At 43.2% G+C, this 14,925-nt stretch overlaps 1 protein-coding gene across 1 annotated transcript in view; it reads left to right on the top strand.

Annotated features, from left to right (window-relative positions):
* Positions 1–14,925, top strand: part of LOC124605213 (lysyl oxidase homolog 3) — a 122,393-nt gene that overhangs the window by 36,752 nt on the left and 70,716 nt on the right. Inside the window, exon 2 of the mRNA XM_047136759.1 lies at positions 11,015–11,161. Coding sequence (XP_046992715.1) covers positions 11,015–11,161 — 147 coding nt within the window. The remainder of the gene's footprint in view (positions 1–11,014; positions 11,162–14,925) is intronic.

Below are 14,925 nucleotides of genomic sequence, written 5' to 3'. Positions count from 1 at the left end.
CTTCCCGTGGTATTGTCTGTCTACAAGGCAAGATAATACTGAACAGGAGGGAATAATTATGGGCTCTAAGTAGCGTAATGACAAATGAGCATATGGGGGAGGGGGATGAGCGTTTATATGTAATATGTAAACTAAGAATAAATATCAAAAATCAATTAAAAATTACGAATTTCACTGCACGTCAAAGATGCAGTATTTAAAGAATTGGGACGTATATCATCGATAAGACAAACTACATCGCAGCGAGGCTAAAGTTACCTTATATTACGTTCTTTAACGTCCTGCGGTGGGTTACCTCTATGGCAAAAGTCCATCGGCCGCTGTGGCCGAGCGGTTCTAGGTGCTTCAGTCCGGAATCGCGCTGCTGCTACGGTCGCAGGTTCGAATCCTGCCTCGGGAATGGATGTGTGTGATGTTCTTAGGTTAGTTAGGTTTAAGTATTTCTAAGTGTAGGGGACTGATGACCTCAGATGTTAAGTCCCATAGTGCTTAGAGCCATTTGAACACTTTTAAGCACCAATTCGAGAACTTCATGTAAGTCCTCAATGTTAGTGGAGATATCCCAGTACATATCCCTGTCTTGTGATTTTTGTTAGTAGCGTACGCTCTTTCGAAAGGAATCATTCGTTCAATGGAATAAAAAAGATAATAATCTACACATAGATACAGATCTTTAACTGTACATGAGGTGTTATACAGAAACGTGTCTGATGCACTGCAGGCTCAAATTTCAATAGACTTACAAACATAAATTAAACATTTTAGTGAGAAAATTCAAATTTTATGGTATGAGTTGTGAAGTTTACTTCCCTGGCAGACTGCCTCTATTCTGTCCAGCATTTCCTCTCAGTATAATAGTATTTGCATGTATAAACTGTGATAAAATCTCTCAACTTTCCTGTTGTTATTTATCAGCGTGATACGACGTGCCAGACAGTAGTGCCGCTCATAATCCTCACTAAAATCCTGTGAAAACTAATGTGTTGACACGTATGCGTCTGGTTTAGATTACACAAAACTCTACTTTTATTCGGTGAAGTATATGCGTGACTCATTTTAAGACCACATAGCTTTAGCCCAGATGATCCCCTGGAACCAGTATAAATAAACTGATTAATTTAAAAGACTTTATCTGCACATGAGTCATTTAACATCCAGGGTCGCATACACGATTTCTGCAGACTACTCCATTCGTTACGACCTTCAGTTACACGTATGCTGCTCCTGAATATTTTCATAATCTGACCTACTCATCTTCCATTAGGTCGTCTTTTAGGCTTTTGTTATCTATTGGAACAAAGTAAAGACGTTCCTTTGCATTTACCATTCACTCGCCTAGCTATATACCCCGTTCACCATCATTTCATTTTCATTATAGTCACAATTACGTCTTCCACTCTAGTCTTTTCGTTGATCCATTTATTCTGAAAATTCTATTTAGTTTACCCAAAGCACTACAGGCTAATTTTTGGTCTTCTGTTCTTTATTTTGCCGTTGATCCAGAGAGAAGAGCAGTCACAGTATACTGGTACGTGTGTGTGTGTGTGTGTGTGTGTGTGTGTGTGTGTGTGTGTGTGTAATATTAGAGCTTTTGACGTTAATACAATACATATTTACACTTAACGACTCAAAAGTTGGTCTTCAGAAATCAGAACCAGATGTAAAGCCCTATGCAGCACTAACACGAATAAATACAAGATGCCCATTTTTCTAACTATAATGGGAACACGCGAAACATAGTGTCAGTATTCTACACATAATCCAAAAAGATACAAATACTTTTCACCAAATCTGAATGCATATATTTTCTATAGTTACAGCACATTGTAACAGGAAACGTTCCATCGTTGATCTTTGTGCGTACAACGTGGTCGCAGTGTATTTCTGTGAGGAGCTGACATGCACCAAAGTTGCCGATTGCATCCGGCGACTGTTCTCAAACCTCCGATACCACTGAACGTCACTTCTTGTGTCGGGACCAGATCTTCATTTGGATCTCTACACGAAAAATCTGATCGTCATCACCAGGACAGCACTTCACGCGAGTCACGATATCGCATTCATTACAGATGAAAGAGTAACTACAAAAAATGAAATAAAATATTGCCGCACACGTTAGCATACTCGCCCCAGGACTCAGAGAGGCACGCCAGCCCCGGATCGAATCCACCAGGTGTATTAACAAGGAGGGCCCGAGTGCCGGCCAGCCCGAATGCCGTTATTAGGTAGTGCCCTATACCCGACCGGGCTGCATCAATTACACGATTCGCAAATATTTCGAATACGTTCTCACACTTTCACACGGGATAAAATTGGACGCAGATTCATATGGTACACAAATACTGTCCTGAGGAGGAAAAGTTGGCGTCAGAAATGGCGTCCGGCCACCCTCTACCACTAACGTTGCCAGATACAATAATTAACACACTTAAATACGGGATAAGGCCGAGAAAAAGAAACGACACCCGGACTGGGAATTCTTCCCACCCGCTAAGCTTTACAGCTACGTTTGGTTGACTGGGCCTAATAGAAGGCATACGGTGTGCTTGGAGACTTTGTCACTTACCTTTCAAATTGTCATTAGCATCTAACGTATTGCCTGCGAACGAGACGCAAATACACATCTTCACTCACAACTACAGGCTCCTGTGCCCCTTCGTTCCGATCACCCTTCCCCAGATCCCCCATCCCCCGTGTCTTACAAAACAGCATGTGTGGCTTTTTACATTTTGTGTCACAGTTAGTTCTGTCTGATTATGTATTTGGGCTGTAAAACAGGTCAATGAGCTCAGCAGAAATCGTATACAATGCACATTGAACTTGCTTGAGTTGGACAAACTTCTTCAGGATTTGGGTCAAAAATTTGTGCAAATGTTATTTCAGTTTACTAGAACATTCCTTTGATTTCCACATCTCCAGGTATGAATTCCCTTCGACACTGCTGCAAAAGATGGATGACGGTGTTTTAATTTCTCACTGGCCAAGGAGATATTGCTAAGAAAAATATTATTTCACCTTAAAAGCTTGCGTCCTTGAACACGTTTAAGGCGAGTGTAGGACGGTACTAATGTAATGGAAGGAGGTGCCACAAAAAAAACGATAGAAGCAGTCAACGCCCAGCCTTCGTGTTCCGGGACGATTTTTCTATTTACTCCTGTAGCTCCCAGGGATCTTTGTCCCGGTTAACCGCTTCTTGTTAAGGTTTCATCATTCATTTTGGCCTACTTTGTTAAGTAGTAGTATTGTCGGACTTTTTATGTAGTGAGTACACGTTTTATTAAAAAAGGAAATTAATTCTCTGTATGAGACAGCAATCATTGTGACTATTTCGTTAATAAATCCGTCTAGATGGCTTCTAAAATTTTCTTTATTTGCTACTCCGTTTCGGCTACTGTCTTCATGAGATATCAAATAGCTTAGAACTTGCGGAACAAGGTTCATTGTCAGTCTTGGACCTCGTTCTGCAAATTTTAAGTTTTTTTGGTACCTGATGATGGCAGTAGCCGAAACGGGGTAGTAAGTAAAGAAAATTTTAACAGCAATCCATACGATTTTATTCGCGAATAAAGGTTTGTCGCAGCACTAAACTTCCATAGGTAACTCATCTCCAACCGTCGACCGTAGATGGCAGCTAATGATGGTGTGTGAATGTGCTGTTGGTAGCCCGCGATGGAGACGGGGGGCACACCTAAATTTTCTTAGGCAAGCAGAAGTGGAGTTGTACCGTTTCTGATTTTGAAAAACGTTAGCTGGTGAAGGTGAGCAGGCATCCCCTGACGAGGAGAGTGGGTTAATAGCTGCGTTTGCGTCCAATTGGAGAGACTGCGAAGTATTCGCAGGAAAATCAGATTGTCCCATGAGACAGCTACATATTGATTAAATTGGCACACGCCATCAGTTGCTTCTAAAGCGTTGGTACGGACGTCTTCTTCTGTCAACCCCTACATCACCAATAGCAGTTTCATCCTGGGCACTGCCGCGGGTTGAAGAGGGGAGGGCTCTAACATCCGACCAATCCAGCGATCTGGAAACAGACTAAGAGAGTGGCGGCGTGAATACCTGTGGAGGAGTTAGTGCTGCTTGCGTCGGCCGCGAACCCAGATGTTGTGGCAAACACGTCGCGTGGGGATGACCAGTAATTTGCTACAGGACATACAGTGTTCCTTTAATAGCTGCAGTATTATGTACTAAAAGCCCGCTGGCTTTGTTTCCTGCTTGCATCAGGAAGACTTATGTCAAGTTTTGCGACGTGGAGGTCTGTACTCTTGGGAATCATCATGCGGTGCAGTTTTCTTGTGTGCTTTTACAGGGTTCGTCCTTAAACTGAATATCAAAGAGCCTTTAGAGTCCCTATGAATGAAGAAGACAGAATGACTGAGCTGAACATCGTAAAACAACTAGCCAGAGCTAACGGATATCACCAAAATAATTAATACGACAGAAACAGCGCGCGAATTCAAGGAAGAATACCGCAAATAATATTACGAGAGTCACAATACCATACTTCGGTGATATTTCGCAAAAAGTGGCTAACATTTTCAAACCTTTTAAAGTTGATACTGCTTTTCAGACCAATAATACGCTGTGGTTTAAACTAAGAAATAATTTACAGCAGGAAAGCGATAAATATGAGACAGCTGGGGTCCATAAAATTCAGTGTAATACGTGCAAGACAAGCTATGTAGGCCAAACTGTTAGGTCCTTTAAAGTACGTTACAAAGAACATAGCGATGCTTTCCGGCTTAATAATTTCGAAAAGTCAGCTGTAGCCACGCATATTTGGGAAACGGGGCACCCCATGTTGGGAATAGATCAGGATCTCGTTATTTTACATAGATAGGACAAAGGCAAAAAGCTGGATCTATTAGAACAGCTGGAAATTACGATACATAGCGTGGATAATCAGGACACACTGAATGAACAGCTAACCGGTGATACAAATAACTTTTTCAAACGTTTCACTGGCTTCTTTTGGTAACTACATTTTTAGCAGTTGGCAGGATACCATCATTTCATGAGGTCCTTGGAACATGTATACGTTATCTGTTTGTATAGACATCTTTGTGACTTCCTTGTTTACTTGCGCGTGAGCTCACTCGCGTTTCAGTGTCGTGTTTGGCTACGTGGTGTGTGGTATCAACGAAGACGCACGGGCATTTTACGACGATAGAGGAGAGCCATGTGGTTAAAGTTGAACACCATGGGCGACACCATTTTAGAGTTTATTATATTTTGACGACTACGTGGAGATGCACCTTGGAAGACACGGCTGCAACAAGGGAAGTAGCCACGATGTTTTAATTTTATTGTGCCTGGTGCTTGTTCCATTTTAGCGAGTTTTAACAGGTTCTTTTACTTTTTATTATTCTGATGATGGAAGCTTGACTTCCGAAACGCGTCAATCTTACTGTTTTACACTATAAACAAGTGGTTGAGCCGATATATTTTTAACATCAAAGTGTTAATCACTTAGACTAATAATAACAACTGTTCGTTAGTTTTATCAGCAGCACTACATTCCTTCCAGTAATTTTCGGGTTTACAGCCAGAACCCATCAACATTCTGCCACGATATTTCGGTCCAGAGACTTCCGGCCATCCTCAGGCGAGCAGACGAAGTACTGAAGAGACCTGATGCAGTCATGGAATTTATAGCGAATTCCGCGCATGCGAACCGTACTGGCGATTTACGGCGCATGCAGTAGGAGGTGGCATGCGCGAGGCAGCCAAATTGTGTGTGCTGCCCTCAGTGGTGAAGTAAGAACAAACTAATCCCTGAGTATCGACTGAGCATGTCGATTCCGTTGTGACCGCATAATTTTAATAATAGGATCCCAATTTTTATCAAACTGAAAGCCATTATCACGATTCATTAAATTATCAGCAAGACGTATTTCCATGGATTCTTTAATTACAGAGTCCCAGAAGCTGGAAACCGGTGCTAAAATTTTGGTATTATTGTATTCCATTGAATGTCCCGTGGAAATGCAATGTTCGGCCACTGCTGATTTTAAAGGTAGCCGCAGACGGATGTATCATTCGTGTTCTACACAGCGTTCCTGGACCGCTAGTGTAGTCTGACCTACAAATGCAGAGCCACACTCACAGGGAATCTTATAAACACCCGCCTTCCTCAATCGTAAATCATCTTTAACGGATCCGACTAGAGCCCTACTCATTTCTGGTGGACGGAAGATGACATTGATACTATTCTTCCGAATCAATCTGCCTATTTTAAAGACACGTCCCGGTGTATGGAAGGAACGCAGTTGATTTATAGTCATCATCAGTCTCCTCAGAAAGTTGCTTCTTGTTATTATAATTGTGCATGGCCTACCGTATTTGACGTGAAGTATAGCCATTCTCTTTAGCAAGCCTCTCCAGATGCACTCGAACGGTTCTATGCGCTTCAGTCCGGAACCGCGCTGCTGCTACGGTCGCAGGTTCGAATCCTGCCTCGGGCATGGTTGTGTGTGATGTCCTTAGGTTAGTTAGGTCTAAGTAGTTCTAAATCTAGGCGACAGATGACCTCAGATGTTAAGTCCCATAGTGCTTAGAGTCATTTGAACCATTTTCCAGATGCACTAATTCTTAGTGAAGGCTATCCGCATCCGAAATTACATGCGCCCAATGTATTAAAGTTCTGAAAACACCGCGGGCTTGTGAGGGGTGATGGGAGCTGGATGTGTGGGTTTTACGTACACCGAATGTCCCAAAGACCCATCATTCTTAAGGCGTACTAACACGTTTAGAAAGGGTAAAGTCCCATCTTTCTCAATCTCCATAGTAAACTTGATGTTCTCATGTAAAGAGTTTAAATGACAAAGGAATTTTTCCAGTTCTTGTCTGCCTTGAGGCCATACAACGAAAGTATCATCTACGTACCGCCAAAAAACCGTAGGCTTTAAGACGGCAGGCTCAAGAGCTTTCTCCTCAAAGTCTTTCATGGAAAGATTGGCCACCACAGCGGACAAGGGATTCCCCATGGCGAGACCATCAGTTTGTTCAAAAAATTCGTTATTAAATAAAAAATAGGTTGAGGAGAGAGTATGTTCAAACAAAGCCGTCAAATCATCACTGATCAAGATACCAATAGATGTAGCGAGTCAAATAAAGGCACCTTGGTAAAACGTGAGACCACATCGAAGCTAACTAGTAAATCCCAGCTACTCGGCTTAACAGTCTTCAAACGATTGATAAAATCCTCGGAATTACGTATATGGTGGCAGCACTTACCCACATACGGTGAGTAAGGAGACCAGATGTTCTTCAGTCGAATAATTAGAAGCACCAATATTAATATCAATCACGATAAAGGATGACAGCCAAAAACAGTTGCAGGATAAAAATTTATTAAAATTCTTGACCAAGGTTTCGGTACATATAAATATACCTTCATCAGAAGTAAAAAATCTAAAATTACATCATGCAATGGAGATTAATAAAACAATTGTGCCAAAGGCGTCGTCAATAATTAAGACATATTCTCCATTTGTACAACATGACTATGGGCACAGAATCAAAGCGAACAGTTTAGCGCCATTACTTCGCCTATGAACTATCGAAACAAGAGTGTGAAAGCACTAGGGCAATTTTTTTTTATTAAGCCCTAGTGCTTTCACACTCATGTTTCTATAGTTCACAGGCGAAGTAATGGTGCTAAACTGTTCGCTTTGACCCTGTGCCCATAGTCATGTTGTACAAATGGAGAAGATGTCTTAATTATTGACGACGCCATTGGCACAATTGTTTTATTAATCTCCATTGCATGATGTAATTTTAGATTTTTTACTTCTGATGAAGGTATATTTATATGTACCGAAACCTTGGTCAAGAATTTTAATAAATTTTTATCCTGCAACTGTTTTTGGCTGTCATCCTTTATCGTGAAGAATTTCAACAGTTGCTGCTGCAGCCATGTTTAAAATCTTACTATCAATCGTAGTGCAACGCCATCCTTGTGAATCTTGGGCAGCCCATACAGTCTTGGTGGAACAGCACTGTGTGGTCTGAGCCTCTTGATAACCTGTTCAGGTAAAGAACTCTCGTTCAAAAGAATAACAGTTTTTCTGGATGTACGGCTCGTTGGGTCCTTATGAATTTTGCGGTACACAGAATCACTTAGTTGACTATATATCTTCTCGTTGTAGGCTTTCCTTGTCAAAAGGACCGTAGCATTACCCTTATCAGCAGGGAGTACGACTGTACCAGTATCTTCACGGAGGTTGCGAAGAGCAGCTCTTTCCGCTGGAGAGATGTTACTCCGTTGCGGCGCACATTTCAGCAAGGTACGACACGATTCCCGACGAACTTCGTCTGCAGAATCCACAGGAAGAGGTCTAATAGCCTCCTCAATAGAACTGTTGAAATCCGTTAAAGGAGGTGAAGAAGGTGTAGGAGCAACGTTTAAACCTTTCACAAGCACTGACATCGTCGCATCGTCAAACGGTTTCTCCGTGAGACTCACAGCGGCAAGAAACCCCCCCTGAACGACCCTTTGTGACAACCGTTAAGATTTTAAACAGGACACATCAGAATTAGTAGCGACTGCTTGTGGCGCCAAGTTTAGAATGGTGCCCAAGTACATGAGTTGTATACAGGGCGATTACAATTCGTAGCGAAAAATGACACAGATGATGTATGAGGGAAAAGGAGCAGGTGATAGGTCACTTGTGTGGAAAAATGTTCTCAAAGCAGCCCTGGATATAAATGTGCATTATACATGATCATTCAGCTTCCCCTACTGATGGGTTTTATACAATCCGCATCATCTTCAAAATTATTGGTCCTACAGAAAAAATGAACGGCACCTTTTTGCAAAAAAATTTAATCTAGTTAAATTTTGTACAGGGATACGTTTTCGCTGGAGCGCGCGGTTTCCGATTTATTCAAGAAAAACGCGTTTGAAGGTCACTTTTGTACGTTTTTCTTGAATAAATCGAAAACTACGCCCTCTAGCGGAAACGTATCCCAGTACAAAATTAAATTGCCCAAATTTCCAACAAAAAGGTTCAGTTCATTTTTTTTCTGTTCAAAAAATGGTTCAAATGGCTCTGAGCACTATGGGACTTAACATCTGTGGTCATCAGTCCCCTAGAACTTAGAACTACTTAAACCTAACTAACCTAAGGACATCACACACATCCATGCCCGAGGCAGGATTCGAACCTGCGACCGGAGCGGTCACGCAGTTCCAGACTGAAGCGCCTAGACCGCACGGCCACAACGGCCGGCGTTTTTTTTTTTTTTTTTTTTTTTTTTTGTGGGATCAACAAGTTTGCGTGTAGCGAGCGAGAGAATATGAAAATCTTGTGCGTGGTATTTGAAAGCGTTGCGGGTTGCATAAAACCAATCGGTAAGGGCAACTCAATCACTCTGTATAATATACTGGGTGATCAAAAAGTCAGTATAAATTTGAAAACTCAATAAATCACGGAATAATGCAGATAGAGAGGTACAAATTGACACACATGCTTGGAATGACATGAGGTTTTATTAGAACGAAAAAATACAAAAGTTCAAAAAACGTCCGACAGATGGCGTTTCATCTGATCAGAATAGCAATAATCAGCACAACAAAGTAAGACAAAGCAAAGATGATGTTCTTTACAGGAAATGCGCAATATGTCCACCATCATTCCTCAACAATAGCTGTAGTCGAGGAATAATGTTGTGAACAGCACTGTAAAGCATGTCCGGAGTTAAGGTGAGGCAATGGCGTCGGATGTTGTCTTTCAGCATCCCTAGAGATGTCGTTCGATCACGATACACTTGCGACTTCAGGTAACCCCAAAGCCAATAATCGCACGGACTGAGGTCTTGGGACCTGGGAGGCCAAGCATGACGAAAGTGGCGGCTGAGCACACGATCATCTCCAAACGACGCGCGCAAGAGATCTTTCACGCGTCTAGCAATATGGGGTGGACCGCCATCCTGCATAAACATCGTACGTTCCAGCAGGTGTTTATCATCCAGGCTGTGGATGATACGATTCTGTAACATATCGGGGTACCTCTCACCCGCCACGGTAGCAGTTATAAAACCAGAATCACGCATTTCCTCGAAGAAAAGAGGCCCGATAACGGTAGATGTGGTAAATCCAACACATACCGTGACTTTCTCGTCGTGCAATGGAGTTTCCACGACAGTTCTAGGGGTAGCCCAAATTCTGCAGTTGTGGGCGTTGGCAGACCCTCGGAGCGCGGAATGAGCTTCGTCGGTCCACAACACGTTACTCAACCAATCGTCGTCTTCCGTCATCTTTTGAAACGCCCACACCGCAAATGTCCTCCTCTTCACTAAATCGCCAGGTAACAGTTCATGATGCCGATGGATTTTGTACGGATAGCATCGTAGGGTACGCCTAAGTGCCAACCAAATAGTAGCGTATGGAATGCCGGTGCGACGTGCGACTGCACGAGCGCTGACTTCCCCGTTCATAGACGAACCCGCTACAATCTCCATTTCTTCCTGAACTGTCTCAGCAGCATTACGCCTTGTGCTCGGTCGGCCACTACGGGGTCTATCGTCTAAACAACCCGTGGCCTCGAACTTCGAAATCATTCTCGCCACAGCTGCATTTGTCAACGGAACATTACCCGTTCGAATCCCCTTCCTATGGCGATAGGATCGTAACGCTGAACTAGCACATTCCCCATTCTGATAATACAGCTTCAATAAAAGCGCCTTTTCAGGTAACGTCGACATGCTGCGACTGCTGGTGCATCTGATTCTCTCTCTCATTACAGCTCCTTTTTATACACGATTGTCATGCGCAGCCACTGACGTTTTGCTGTCCAGCGCCATCTGTCGGACATTTTGTGAACTTTTTTTTGTTCTAATAAAGCCCCATGTCATTCCAAGCATGTGTGTACTTTTTGATCACCCGGTACACTGAACGAAATTTTTGACGTCGAATAAAATGAAGCTAATATCTGTGTGTCAATATAAAATTGATTTGTTACGCGTCGAGGCGACTGGCGGAGACTTGTGGCACGTTTGCGTTTGGTTGCAGGCAACGTGGAGGTGTTCCACTTCGGGCGGTGGGGCAGTGTCTGCGACGACGAGTGGGACGAGCGCGACGCGGCCGTCGTCTGCCGGCAGCTGGGCATGGCGGGCGCGGCGCGCGCCACGCACAACTCGCACTTCGGACAGGCCAGGCGTGAGTAACAGCACGCGGCGCCACGTGCCGCGCGGCTCTCCAAATGTTAAAAATGTCCGGACGAGAAGTGTGGTTCCATGTCTCACGATAAAAGCTACTTTCCGAGCACATTTGATGAACCTAGAAGCCCACAGAGGTAAGTGCAATTTTTGGGTCATGGGTTTGACTGCATTCCTGAATGAGTCTGTATGAGTGTCCTCTGTTGGGGTATCAAGGGACATAAGCTGAGAGTCGAGCAGGTGCTGAGATCTAGTGGCAGATATAAGAACTAGATCCGAGCAGGTTTCCAGGTATCACGTTTTTGGCGGGAATGTCCAGATTTATGCTGGAAACCCGACCCCCGATTAAATGTTTTCAGGATTCGCTCTAATTCTAATCACACCAAAATAGCCAATTTTCACACAACACAGTCTGTTTATTGAACTGGTGTTTAAACTAAGTAAGTCATATTTTGTAAATGTAACTGAAATTAAAAATTCATCCTTAAGTCGAAGACAGCTAAGTTGACAAAACTGCATTCAACGGCTGTTACGGCAAACTTCTCGCATTCAGTAGCGAGGCAGAAGTCACTTGTTACTGTGCGTTTTACACTTAGCGAAACATTATTTGCAAATGGACTAATCGTCGGATAGATAAAGTAATGAAACGCCAGTGCCAAAAACGCATCAAAAGTTGAGACTGAAAATCAAATTTGATAATGAATGGTGTAAAGTTTGCAGGTAACCTAACAATGGTAAAGATTACTGTAATGTCCAATGTACTATCCGCCTCTTATATTTCGGTACATCTCACTCAGGCGTTAAAACATCTGTTAAAAATGGCGACTTTGTTAGGATTAGAAGTGACAGATTCATAAAAAAATTCCTGATTTCTTTTATTAAAAAAACCTGGCCACCCTGATTTCAAATGTACACCCTAATGCAAATAAAGCACCACGAAGAAATTATCCGAATGGGACCGAAATCTGTAGATGTGGTGGTCATATGCAGATAAACAAATGATTACAATTTCAGAATCATTGGATGATCTATTCAAGAGAATAACTCTGCCTCTTATGCAAGCAGTATTGGCATTGATTGATGGAGTTGTTGGATATCTTCCTGGGGGATATCGTTCCGGATTCTGACCAATTGGAGCGTTTCATCGTCAGAATCCCGAGCTGGATGAAGGGCACTGCCCATAATACTCCAAACGTTCTCACTTGGGGAGAAATCGGAAACCTTGCTCACCGAGGCAGGGTTTGGCAAACACGAAGACAAGCGTCAAAAACTGTCGCCGTGTTAGGACGGGGATTATCTTGACGAAATGTAAGCCCAGGATAGCTTGCCATGAATGTGAACAAAACGGGGCGTAGATTGTCATCGACATACTGCTGTGCTGTACGAGTGTCGCAGATGACAACCAAAGGCGTCCAGCTATGAACAGAAATGGCACCCAGATCATCATTCCTGATTATCAGGGTGTATGGCGGGTGACATTCAGGTCGTTATCCCTCCTCTGTCCGGGACTTCTCCAGAGACGTCTTCACTGGTCCTCGGGCCTCATGTCGAAGTGGAACTCATCACTAAAGACAATTCTTCTCCAGTCAATGAGATTCTAGACCGAAAACGTATCTGGAGACGTTCTGGACATAGGTGGGATACCAACCTAAATGTCGCCTGCCGTACTCCCTCATAATCTGGAATGATGATCTGGGTACCATCTCTTTTCATAGCAGGACCAATTTGGTTGTCATCTGCGGTACACTTAAGGCAAATAAAGAATATTCGCAGCCCTCTGCCAACGCATCAGCCCGTCTTTTCCCGCTCCTTTTTTGCTCTTTTTTCCCCACCTTCCTGCCCCACAACCTCGTGACGGTGCGCCTGTTGGCATTCTAGTCCTTACACACTCCACCACACAGCGTTCGTCTCTCTGCCCACCCGCACACTACTATCCCTTTCCCTTCCCCGTCCCCTCCCAGACTGGTGCTTGCATCCCACGTAATAGTTGCACTCCGGCCCGAGATGTTCGACTTGGCGGTCGTGTGTGCCTGACGTGTGCTTGCTTGTGTGTATAAACGACGTGTGTGTGTGTGTGTGTGTGTGTGTGTGTGTGTGTGTGTCTCTTTTACTGATGAAGGCTGTGGCCGAAAGCATCATGTAAGTGTTTTTTAATTGTGCCTGTCTGGAACTTAATGTGTTTTCTTTGCGGTAAGTAGCAATCTGTCTTTTCCTATATTATTAAATAGTATCTCTCAAGCAAAATTATTCGAAATGCTACTTTTCTCTGTAGTAATTTCATTAATAAATCATTCTTTATAGCAAAATTTCTTCAAATGTATACTCCGTTTGGGGTTCATAGTTAAAATTCCAAATATTTGGACATTATCTTCCTAAGTTTACTAGACGTGACCTCGGCTCTTGTGCTCCCTTCCTCTCCGACTGTTACGGAATTCCCAGACCTGTAAACCGCCAACTGACATTTATTAAGGACATTGCTACCGCAAAAATCACTATTTTTTAATAATTTTCTGTGATATATACTATTCTGTACAATAAAACTGAAAAAAAAACGAAGTACATGGGCAGGATTTGAACCCCTACCGACAATGTGGTAGTTGTGGACCTTAGCCACTGACTGCCCTACGTTCGCTTAGTCAAATCATTCCCTGTGTTACAGGTATAGAAGATATGTATAAAACTTCAACACCGATTTTCTCGGCAACTAGGGGCCGTCGCAGGAAAAGTTACTAGCCAAGTACTCGATACGGATCCCTCTACAAAACACCTAAGACTCATCAAAATGAGTGATAACAGGTCTCATAGACCCCTTTCAGACAGTGCTGTTTGATTCGGTAGTGATAAATATAGACACTGATATGGACTCTGAAGTTGAAAACGTGCTGGGAGGTAAGATTCTCAAGTATAATTTAGGGAGAACATCGCAGACAAATTGGTTCAGGCAACGAGGATTAAGAGCATGAATCACCTTTATTAAGTTGCCAAATGATACATATAGCTTACTGAAGTTCCTGCGAGCATAACCTCCTGGTGTGAGGCACATTGATGCCTTTTGTGACAACCATGATGAACAATACAGTGGATGAAACAGTTACTCATCCATACAACAACTGAACCCTAAAAATGGTACATGAAGAACATAACGGAAGGTACACACAGCGCCTTTCAGGAAAGGGTAACTAACGAAACTATTTTATAAGCAGCCAATGAAAGATTTTCAGAAAGTAGATTTTTTACCATACTCACTGGGGAAATAAGCTCTACTTCCAAAGAAGCCCGTTCGAAGCCCAGCTGAGAATAAAACACGTACAAAGTTGCATGAATGCATGGTCTCGCGGTGATATGAATTTATAAAATCTTCTCGGGCTTCCAGCCGCGTCGGGTGGTTAGAATCTCTCCAGCTTTCGACTGAGCTTTCCTCGGCCGTTGTCAATTGGTGATTGACTGCCGTGACGCCGTGGGCTAGCCGTTATATAGCAGCGCTTATGACTGTGACGCCACTGGTGCTCTCTGCCTCGCGTCCGCGGCGCCCGCTTCAGCCTCGCGATGGCCGCGTTCCAGGCTGTGGTGAGCTGCAAACCGGCGTCCTTACGACGAAAGTGGATCGTTATGTGCATCACATCAAGAATATCGACGATTTTAAAAACGTAAGTAAACATCTGCGTCTTAGGAAAGGTGAAGTTGTAGGATTTTTTAAGCTCATGTTGATATCGTATTTATTATATGGCGGCTAGTATTTCGACCAGTTGGACGGAGTGGCGATGG

This window comes from Schistocerca americana, chromosome 3, assembly GCF_021461395.2.
Source record: "Schistocerca americana isolate TAMUIC-IGC-003095 chromosome 3, iqSchAmer2.1, whole genome shotgun sequence".
Classification (NCBI taxonomy): Eukaryota; Metazoa; Arthropoda; class Insecta; order Orthoptera; family Acrididae; genus Schistocerca; species Schistocerca americana.
This window is presented reverse-complemented; position numbering and strand designations above follow the sequence as displayed.